Genomic DNA, 11,515 nt, shown 5'->3' with positions numbered 1-11,515 from the left:
CAGCGGATGGCGCCGGGCCCCCTTTCCCGCCGGCGCGGCCCCGGAGCGGCGACGGGCGGCGGGGCCCCGGCGGCGAACAAAGGCGGCGCGGGGCGCGCGGCCGGGGCTAGCGCGCGTCTCTCCGGCAGGAGGCGGCGGCGGCGCCGCGCCCGAGCCCGCATTCCTGCGAAGCTCCCGGAGCCCGCGGGGCGACGTCACCCCCGGCTCCGCCCCCGTCCCTCCCCGAGCAAAGTAACTCTTGGCGAACAGGAGCAGCCTCCGCCGAGCCATGGAGAGCTGCCGCCGCGGCCGAGCGGCCACGCGAGCGACGCTGGCGCCCCAGACGTAGTTCGGTGGCCGCCAAGAAGGAAAAAGTGCCGGCGGGTGGCCGGGGACTGCCCGTTCGCACCCTGCGAGGCCCGGCCGGCTGCTCAGTCGTGGATTTCTCGGCGATCCTCCGGGCAGCTCTTTGCAAAGCTGCTTGAAACTTCTCCCAAAGTCGACATGGATACAGCGGCAGCGGCGCTGCCTGCTTTTCTGGCGTTCTTGTTCCTCTCCCCTTGGCCTCTGCTGGGGTCGGCCCAAGGCCAGTTCTCTGCAGGTGAGTGGCCCCGATGGCTTCCCCCGATCCTGGGCTCTCGAGGGGTGCAGTGGCTGCTCGCTAGGGCCGGGGGCTAGGATTTAGGGGAAGCTTTCGCGGCCCGGGGTGGGGGGCAGGGCAGAGGGAGAGATGTCCCAAGAGTTTGTCCCGCGCCAGGTGGGACGCGGGACCCGGGACCCGGGGCTGGGCGCCACTTGGGGCAGGTAACTTTTGTCTTTGCAACCCATTGTTCCTCTCTGAGGTTCGCCCCGGGCGCGGGCTGGCTGGGCTGTGCGGGAGTAAGACATTGCTTTTCTTCGGAAACTGGTAGCCTCGGTGCCCAGCGCAGGCTGCACGGAGCTGGGGAAGAGAGAAAGAAAAAGTAGTTACGACTTTGTTGCTCGTGGTGCAAGGTTGTTGCTGTCTGCCACTAGAGTGTTCAAAAAAATTTCCCCGGGAAGCCATTGTCAGAAACGTGGAGACTCTAAGGGACTGACCTCGGCGCGCTTTGCCAGGTGCTTTTTGTCCCGGGAATAACCTCGCCTGACTATTGTCCAACTACTTCCCCGTCCCTCCCACAGTCCCTTTCTCCTCCCACAGCGTGGGGCTGCTGCTCCTGGCTTTGCCCTTTGGGTTCGGGCACTGAGTGGAGTGGGGTCCGTTTGTGCGTTTCACGTTCTGAAATCGGATCCTGAGGGATCCAGACCGAGGGGTCCGGGACAGCGATGGCTGGGAGCGGGTCCGGGAAGCCTGGTCCCGGTGTGGGAGCACAGCTGCTCCCGGAGCGGGGCTGGGGGCTGGGGGCTGCAAACTGCAAACGATTGCCGCCCGCCAGGAGAGCCCTAAAGGAGGCAAGTGGCGCGGTCTCGCATGTTATCCCTTTGGCTTCTAGGTAAAGCCATTTAGTGAAGTCCTTGAAACCCGCTCTCTCCCGGTCCCGTCCTGTGTTTCCTTCCAGTTTTGGTGTCCTTTCTGTTGGTTGCTTCTTCCGTTCTCTCCTCTGGGGGCTCTGGAGTTGCACCAGGTGGACGCTGGGGAGAGGGCTCCCGGGCGCTCGGCTGCCTCCCGCCGACTCTATCAACTTTTCCAGCCAACCCACCCAGCTCAGCGTAGCTGCCGCGTACATCTGCCGCCTGGATTCGGTGCAGATGGAGACGCAGAGGTGGCCGAGCGGTGCTGGAGAAGACCGGGGAAGCGACAGCCGCGCTCCTGGCTGAGGCCGAAGGACGCGGAGAAAGAACTTTGCACGTGTCCGCTTCCCTCATTGTTTTGGCTGCCGGGTTTCCAGGAAATAAACTCAAATTGTTATGATCCGGAGTAAGGCTTATTTCCCTTCCCCTCTCCCCTCTTTAGAACTCTACAAAAGGAGTTAGACAACAGATTCAGGTGGCAGCATATGCAGTTCACTCAGGCAGATTAGGAAATACAGCGTGTAGAGGAAAAGCTAGGGATATCGGTGGTGTGTGCAAAGAACAACGACAGCCCTATGCAATGAATGAGCCGATGGCTTAATTTGATCTTTCTGGAGTAAGCATCACACTGCACGCACCTGTGACATATAATGCCTGTTAGTATTGGAACTGTGCTTGATGTAAGTCTGTGCAGGCAAGTTGGAGTATTGATTTCTTCACAGTGTTTATCACTGCACGGAGAGCCTACGCTTGAAAGGCATACAGTTTGTTAATTGAAAGTTTGAATTCTACCAGTTGCATGATTAAAACTTATGTGTATTCAAAGGCTGAAACTGTTGATGTCTCAACAGCTGATGGCTATGTTTTCAGCAATAAAGAAACCTTTCTTTTTCTCTTTTCAAATGTTATTTACTCTTTAATGAGCGAGTAAATATTAAATTTCCTCCAGCTGAATGAGGAGATGAGCTTTTCTGATCCCTGGAGTTCAGCTCTCTCTAATGAACAATTGTGTTCTTGGACATATAATTCAATTAATTTGACTAAATATGCCTGGCTTTTCTTTACTGACCAGACAAAAGCACTTGACTTTATATTACATTTAAGTGAAAGAATGTGCAATCTTAATATGCAATTTTCCCAGAATTATATCTCAAAATTTTGCTGTTCAGGACTTACTTATATGCCCAGAAATGAGTGCCTTTTATTACCACAGTTTCGACTCAGGTTGTGGATCTGCCTTTCTTCATAAGTTAAAAGTTTGTTTGGTAAAAATGTCCCTTTTTCTGGCTAAGTCATTTGGTGTTCTTTTGTCGCCAGCTTTTTTGGCAGTCAGGTTTGTTCCAAAGACAGATTTGGAGACTGGCGGTGTGTTCTTTCTTGCTGATCTTATTATAATATTATTCTTTAAATGAACTTTTACTCTTGAGAGAAATTTAAATAAAAGTGCTTTAAAGTCTAAAATATGTGTTCAGAATTTTAGAGTTACCTGTTACATGTCTTTTAAATCACACCCCCTGAGGCCAGTTTGCCCCTTTTAGGTGTTGTCATGTGACTCCTGACACAGTAAGCTTCAAAAGCAGATTTTGAAAAACTGAGGATTGTTGGATCTTTGATATATAGGTACTGCCCAGTCTACTTTGTTTAACCGCCAATTTAAGAATATTTTAATCATTGCGACTTTTGCCTTAGCTTTTAAAGTATAAAAATGTTGCATGTGAGCCTCTTTCAAACTAGAACTTCTTATAACTATCAACTTATATTTTTTTCAGTTTAATCTCTCACTTAAAATGACAGCGGTGTCCTGTGTTACATCTGGGGAGACTGAGGTGTAGAAGCACAAAGGTGTATTGAAGTTTTTCACTGGGTTGTGTAGCTGTTGTCTGTTGATACCATACACAGTGTAAGACAGTTTTTTGTACTAGGACTCACGTGGCTTACAAAGCCAGTCACAGACGAAGTCACTTAGAGACTCAACTTTCTCCTCTGCAAAATGGGGGTAATGATAGCCATCCTGAACTTCCCATATGGTGGAGGTGAGAATCGTATGAAATAATTTATGTGACCGATACTGTCAACTGTGAAGCATCATGCAGCTGTCTAGGGAGTAATCATCATACATTAAGGTGCTAAGTGCCCTGACTTCCGTCTCTGCTTACTCCTGCACCATCTCCTAGTGAGTACAGGCTGTTCAGGATGGTTTGTGTGTGTGTCTCCCAGTCAGCCAGTCATTTATTTTAATCATTATTAAACATTAACATCCTAGATTGGCCAGATCATAATTTCATCAGCACAGTGAGAGAAATTATCCTCTATTATTATTTTTTGTTACTTACCTCATATAAATCTTTACTTGAGCTAAATCTCTGGAAGACTCATTATTAACATCCCTAGCACTCTAGCTGTACAAGAAATATATTTTAAGTCATTTTCCTTAGCTATTTGTTCAACTAACTGCTGTTGGTGGTTCAGCTTTTTCATCTCTGTAGAGAAAACTAGGCAGCTTTTTAGATGCAGTCTTATCAATGACCTAGAGAGGGACTATTGTCTCTCCAGTGTGATGCGAGCCTGGCAGTGCAGCTCGGGACCCTGCTTTGAGTGTGGTTGCTGGCGCCTCGCACTGCAAGCAGCACTCTCTTGATCCCTCCGCCCCTGTCACTAAGCAGTGCCACTGTCCGAGGGTCTGACTCCGCGATGTCTTTGTATGAGAGGTTAATTTCTCTTACACTTATTTCCTCGTAGGATGTTACACCAGAGACAGCTTGTTTTCAGGTTGGCTTTTAGTTTTCTGGTTTTGATTGACCAGGATCCATCAATCTCTCAATTCATTAAAACTCCAAGTTCTAATCACTAGTAATGATGTGTAAAGGGCTATTTCCAGGACTGGGTTTTGTCTCACTTGGGTCTTTTACATTCTACCCTGTTGATGTTCCTAGATTGCACGATGTCTGGCCTGCCCGGAGGAGAAGAGGCAGCTCCGGCTGCACTTGGGCTGTGGCACGTGAGCTGCTGACAGCTCTTCTCTGTGTATGAATGTGACTTGGAAACATGAATTAAGTCCTCCGTCACACCACCCCTGTCCCGCACTCACTCCTACCCACTCCGCTCTAGCAACAACCAAACTCCACATGCACATGCCCCAAATCATAGCCTTTTTGTTTTCACCACATATCTCCCAGTGCTGCGTGTTCTTAAAACTGGAAATACGGCTCAGCCGCTCCCCAGAGCAAACGCCAATCCTCTTACCAAATGTCATATTTCTATCAATGATGGTTTACTACACATTTTTATGGCCTTAAAATTTTTAATTCATGTAATGCGGTCCTCGGTAGAGAAAAGTTGTTGCCTTCTAATGCTTTTGAAGTGCAGTGTTCTAGGTCTGCTCAAGATGGTACTAAAGACAGTCTAAGTTATGTTAAATAGGCATTTGCTTCTCAGAGCACAGAAAATGCTGTTCTCATCTGGCCTGTGTTCTTCCCATTTCCCCTACTTGCTCCTTATGCAGGGCAGGATGTCCGGAATTCTGGAAGATTGAGAGCGGGAAACATCAGGAAAGTTTACAGGTTGTTCTGAAAGAAGACACAGAGAACGCTGGGAGTGTGTGTGCACATGTGTGTGTGTTTGGTGTTTTATTTAATTTTCTAAAGAGGACAAAAAGCCCTATTTTGACTTATTTATTGGGATCATCCTTGGCCTTTGTCCAAACACGTTCACGTCTAAAAAGTTCCCTCTGTGGATTCCTATCAGACTCCACCCTTTGATCATATGTATTTGGTTTGTGTTCCGTTACATGGTATTTCTTTTTGCCTAAAAAGGTTGTAATTGCTTTTGACTTGTTTTTTTATCAAAACTCGTGATGTTTGTCACAGACACTGAATAATGGCATTTTATAAAGTCATAATATGTTTTAAACTGGTATTTGATGACAAAGTAAGTGAATAAGTACATCGATCAGAATAATTTTCATTTCAATTGGAGTCAAAAAACAAAGTTGCACATCCATGAGATAATCTTTTAATGCTACAGAAGATTTATTTGTCTTTGCTTACATATCTCTGAACAGAAGGGAAACTTTAGGATCTGTTTTGTAAACGGGAGTAAGGATTTTGAGCCATGTTGCCTGACACTTCGAGGTGCGTGAGACAAGTTACATGCAGCTGTGCTTTGGGGAACTTCCTGAAAACCGTGTTTGAATGTTGGATAGCAGGGCAAACTCTGAGGTGGACAGTTTATGAACTTCCAACTCCATCTTCGTGGAAATGTTTTATGACAAATGTTCTTAAAAAAACATAGTTTCCCATAAATGGTTTATTAGTTCCGTAAAGATTCTGTTGTGAGAGGTATGTTTACTTTCCTGTGGTATTCTTGTGGGAATTCTTTTAATTTGTAGTTAACCTTCTAGTAATAAAACAACTTACATAATTAAAAAAAAAACCCTTAGTTTGGTGAGGGCTGTCGGATTGCTGAGGTTCTGGGGAAACGGCAGGTTTGGGATGGAAGGGTCACACTGACCCTGTTGTGGAACCTGACCCTGTTGTGGAACGCTGCCATTTCTCCACTTACCTCGGGCCGAGTCTTTGGCATTCTCCTCTGCATGTGGGTAATCCATAAAAATTACAAGTGGCTTATTTTGTCACTGCAGTTGTTTTAGGAGTAAATTAAGTAGTCCTTGATGAAATAATCCATGTTTCCACTTTATAAGATTGTAGAGTTCTGTTAATAAAAATGATGAACGGCCAGTGCTGGCTGAATCCTTCCACAGGTACCATGGTAGAAATTATTTGAACCAGTGGAATGCAGAAATAAAGCCAAATAAACTAGTTCCCAGTTGAATTTACTGTTGGGAAAGCTGAAAGATGTAAATATGGATTTACACACACATACATATACACAGCTTAACAAGAGTAGAACTTCGTCGTCCAAAGGCTACAAGGAAACTAAGGACATCTAGAGATGGGGTCAAGCCCTCCCATACATAGATTCTTGAAAAGAATATTGAACATAGATGATTAGTGTTTCTATTTCATAGATGAAAACACTGAAATGGAAAATAAATTAACTATATAGTATACAGTATATTTTACTATGCTATACTTTTAAGGAAAACATAATAAATCTTCTTCCAGACTGATATCTATTTATATAAACCCCTCCCCAGGCAGCCGGCTCCTTAACTAGGGGAATATAGGCTGATTCTCCAAACCCCGTCCAGGCAGGGCAGCAGCTGACCAGCTGCAGAAATGCCCCTAATCCTTGTTTGGTGGTCGGTGACTTAGCAGCTTTGTAAGTGGCAGACTGGTCACAGCTCTTTGATGTGACTCACCCTAGGTCAGTCAGCAAATTCAAGAGTGGAGAGGAAGCCTGTTTCAGCACCCTCGCTGCCCACCTGGGGGGAAGAGCTGATTCCTTCATGGTCATTGGATCCCTCAGTTGCAAGGTGCCCCAGAATTTTGCTACTTAAATTGTGTGCTTCATGGACCAGCTGTATCCGCATCACCTGGGAACTTGTGATGGTCTTGTGATTACGTATCAGGGCCGACTCAGACTCTGCTGTTTAATAAAATCTCCAGGAGATTTGTTTGAACGTTTAATTTTGAGAAACACTGCTCTAGGTCAAAAAAAAAAAAAGCGCTCAGCTTGAAAATAATTGCTACATGCACTTTACTGTAGAATTGTAGGAGTATTTTGAAAGGATTAATTACAACATGAAACAAATTTCCCTGGAATTATATTTCTGATCAGTATTTACTTAATTATAATTTAACACCTGAGACACATGAAAACAATAACACCATCCAGGTTTTTAAAGAATACTTAGACAATCGTGAAAGAAATATTTTTATAAGAGAACAAAAATAAAGCTAAATGGTTTTGGTTATAAACCCATTGTAGAAGACTATTTAAAGGTAAACATATTATCTGAGGAGCTGAACATGATATATGGTAATCACTTTAGTCTATTGATATGTTGACTCAGGGAGTAGTATTCCCTCTGACATTTCTAGTAGCAGCAGTTTCTTATTTTATATTTCTCGTTTTCTCCTAAGGGTAATTTAAGGATCTTTGTAATAAGGAGCTCATTTTTAGGCAGTCAAATACAGTGAATGGGAGTTAGGTAGAATACATTAACTATTCCTGGTGTTCTTTTTGCTATCTTTCGTGCTCATATTTAAGAACAGAGCTTCTTGTCAGTTTTCTCAAGAGAAAAATTATGATGTAATAGACAGTGCGCACTATTCATGTCAAAACACAATTTCACTTGCATTTCATAGCTTGCTTTAGCATTCTTTCAGAAAATGAATTCTCCCAGAAGACCTAATTGCCTTCTTATTAATGAGCCTGTGTGTTTTGTTACCATTTACTATTCTAAATGTGTCTACTTTTGCTGGTGGTTTCAACAGTGAAGTCTCTGATTAAATCACAATTGCTGTATTTGTTTTTGCCATTCACCAGCAATTCAGAAAATACTGGCATAATGACATGGTTATGGCAGAGACTAAAGAGAAACAAGAAGTATGAATTCATGTTAACCCATTGTAGTTGGTTGGATTTTGAGCTCGAGAGCTGGAGTTCGGGGTAATACACAGGAGATTTCTCTTACATGTTTGATACTGTACATGAAAGCCTGCTTAACCGGTATTGTTTCAAAGACAAAAACAATAGCTCTGGATTAATGAATAAACTACGGATCAAGGGTTGTTACATTTACCTATGTTAGACACCAGTGTTTAGAGAAGGGGCTTCGTTGTAGACAGATTCAGTGTTAGAGAACTTCGTGATGGAGAGAAGCTCTGAGTGAGGTACTTCCACACATTTTCAAGAGCTTTAGAGTCTGAAGGCTATGACTTGTTCCTTTTTCTAATTTTACTTCAAATTCTAGAACTTCCTTTTTGTATTAGTTCTACTTTTATCATTTTCAGCAATAAGTAGGTTTATGTATCCTCTTACACATGGGAGAGGAGAGACTGCCCTAAAGCAATTGCAGAAACAATAGAAGTTGCCATTTTCTGAGTTTGTATGACCCACCAGGTCTTATGATCAATGTTTTTACGTAACTTTAAATTCTCACGATAATCCTTTAAGATTGGAATCATCTCATTTTGCACACTTGAGGACAGGGGAGGATAAGTAGAAACTAGTCTCAGGTGACAGTGTGAGGAACTAGCGGAGCCAGATTCATTATTGAATGTGTACACGTGTGTAGTGATTAGACCTTTTTGGGGTTGCACATGCCAGAAAATGCAACCCTGACTGGTTGCGACAAAAAGGGAGTTTATTGCAGTTAAGGTAGAGCTTGACTTCGGAGTCCACATAATTCCTCTGTGTGGACTCAGTCCTGGGGCACTCCTGCAGCTTTGCTCTCAGGGCCCATATGGACAGAGCAGGTAGGATCGACAGCTCCCATGCCAGAAGATCTTAGGTTCTAGTCCGATAGGAAAACACGGACTTATATGCTGGTACACCTGAAAGGGTCCTGAGGTTCACTGTGATTGGATCTAGTGAATCATGTGTCTTGAGGGAAAGAAAGTGTGCTGATTGGCTTGGTTTGCTAGGGTTCTCAGTTCAGCTGTTGGTCCTCAACCAGGTCATATGGACTGAGGCAAGCGGTGGAAGTAGGGTAGGGGGTGGCAGATGTGGGAATGTGGATCAAACCATCAGTGGTCAAAATACAGGGAATCGGGTTGTGGAAAGGCAACCAAACTATAGTCTGGTTGTTAAATAATGTGTGAGCAGTAAAAGCGAAGAAAGAGGGAGTTGCCACCTGTGTATGTATTTATAATTCTTCTGAGGAGAAGAAAGGAGGTGGTGGGGAAAAGACAGTTGAATCAGATGGTCCCCAACTCTGGACCAGTAGGTGGTAACATCAGGAAGATGTGGCAGCCTAAGCCTTAGTCTCCAAGGGGAAGGGGGAGGAGGAAGCAGGAGGCAAATTGCACAGGGCAGGCTTGTGGGCATCACAGATCAGCTGTTCGTAAGTCAGGGAGTGTTTCTCTTCTGGTTTTCCCTTTAAACCCTGCTTTAAAGTACAAATTTTATTATTTTCATGGCCTCAGTATTGAATAAGTCCGACATTAAAAAACAACAGAGCTTTGAGTGCTGAGGGACATTATAAATTAATATCTCTCTATTTGATGTAATTTGCTGGAAGTCATACAGATTGGAAGAACTTGAGGTCAAACTCAAGTTTTTGATTTACAGGTCATTGTTGCTATGACATACACATTGTTTTGCTTGATGGTGATTTATATGGATTATTATTTACAATCTTTGATTAATTATTTTGGTGTGTATTCTGAAGTTCTAAAACTATGTTTCCAGATGCAATCCTGACTTAATGATTGGCTTTGATTAGAACAGTAATCCAAATACGAGGTGATAATAATTAATATGTCTATAAAAGACCATCTTAGATAACTGCTTGGTTTTCAGGTATCCGGCAGGATTTTTGTATACATATGTGCACAAATAGCTATTTTCATGTATACATTTATTTATTTTCAATAGAAGTCAGAGGGTAAGCTAAGCTGTGATAAATGACACTAATTGATACAGAAATAAAACCTAGTAACTGTTTACTTTGGAAGCTAATTTTGAAAAACTCAGGAGGAAGAGGTGAACTTGTTTACAATTTTGATCTTCTCAGCTCTCTCTTCTGCCCGACTTTATAATGCATATCTGAACAACATGGGGTGTTTGAAAGAGTGGCTGTCAGAAGGTACTGAATAATGAATAAAATGGAGAGAAGCAGCAGCTGTTGGCCCAGCGCCCTTCACCAGGAGAGATTTCTCTGCCCTGTGTCAGAGGCTTGTCTGTGCTAGTGGCCCAAAGCTGGGTGTGACTGAGGACCAGGGGCCCAAATGTGGGCTGTGCCAGTTTAGAGCAGTGTTTCATCCCAGGCACTGCCAGAGCTGCTATCGGCCCTTCTGTGGCCAGAGCGGCTGGCCTGGCACATGGGAGGGAAAGGCCGCGGTCATGGAGAAAGGCTTATTGCCTTCAGCATGCTTCCTTCTGTCACAGGAGGTTTATTTTCACACGCCTGTATCCATTATCTTAAAGAAATTCATAAATTATTGCTTTCTCCCGTGTATTGCCTCCTTTCTCTATGACTTTTTTTTAACCTCGTGTTAGAGTCTTATCAGGTATGATGACTGTGACTCCTGAATGTGATAAAGTTTGTAATAATTTGTCTAACATCCTGGCAGGTTGTTGCAGGGTGATATCTAGTGTTGACTCATTATTGCTTCTTCATCTAAACTCACATCTAAATAACGTATTTTTCGGACTACATGAAACACGACCATCAGACGCACCTAGGTTTTAGAGGAGGAAAATAGGGAAAAAAAAATTGAAGCAAAACATGTGGTCCTGCTCCTGCCTCCTGGGATCCCACTCCACTGCCTCCCCACCGCCGCCCCCAGTGAGCCAGGTAAGCGACATTTGGAGTATAAGACACACCCCCATTTCCCCCAAAATTGGGTGTGTGTGTCTTATAGTCCAAAAAATACAGTACTTCAGAAATATACACCGTGAAGGGGTTGGTAGCTTCAGAGAGAGCAGAGGGCTTCTTTGGAGATCTGTGAACGAAACTGTTTTCATGCACAGAGTGTTGGGCTTGCTCTAAGCATGTTCCAGTCTTAGCTGTCACCTGCTAGCTCTGTGATTTGGAGGTAGTTCTGTTCTGCTTTAGCCTTCATTTCCCTGTCACTAAAATGGAAATATTGCAATGAAAGTGATTTTAATCTCTTTAGTTACTCAGTAGGCCACTTTTAAAGGTAAAAGGAGTAATATATGTGAAAGTACTTTTTAAAAATAATTGTAGACTACCATACAAATGTAAATATTTTTGATGGGAATGTAAATTTTAATAATAAGAATATTGTTGAAGGTGCACAGTGTATGCTAAAGAATGAATGGAGATGAGAACACTAGATGCTTTGTATATGTGTAAATGTAAGTGGGACACTGCGTGTCTAAGTTGTTTGCATGGCTGAGTTTTGGGGAAAGTGGTGTGATAAAGGAGTAAACTTCTTGTGAGCAATGAGTAAGT

General features: G+C 43.9%; 1 protein-coding gene across 4 annotated transcripts in view; it reads left to right on the top strand.

The window, feature by feature from the left end:
* The first annotated feature begins 205 nt into the window (after nt 1-205).
* Nucleotides 206-11,515, top strand: part of PTPRK (protein tyrosine phosphatase receptor type K) — a 478,561-nt gene continuing 467,251 nt past the window's right edge. The window contains exon 1 of one of the 4 annotated variants that reach the window (XM_053913630.2): nt 206-580. In XM_053913630.2, coding sequence (XP_053769605.1) covers nt 484-580 — 97 coding nt within the window. In that variant the 5' untranslated portion in view covers nt 206-483. The remainder of the gene's footprint in view (nt 581-11,515) is intronic. The other 3 variants (XM_053913631.2, XM_053913632.2, XM_024551866.4) reach the window with 3 other exon arrangements.

Source organism: Desmodus rotundus, chromosome 11 (genome assembly GCF_022682495.2).
Source record: "Desmodus rotundus isolate HL8 chromosome 11, HLdesRot8A.1, whole genome shotgun sequence".
Taxonomy (NCBI): domain Eukaryota; kingdom Metazoa; phylum Chordata; class Mammalia; order Chiroptera; family Phyllostomidae; genus Desmodus; species Desmodus rotundus.
This window is presented reverse-complemented; position numbering and strand designations above follow the sequence as displayed.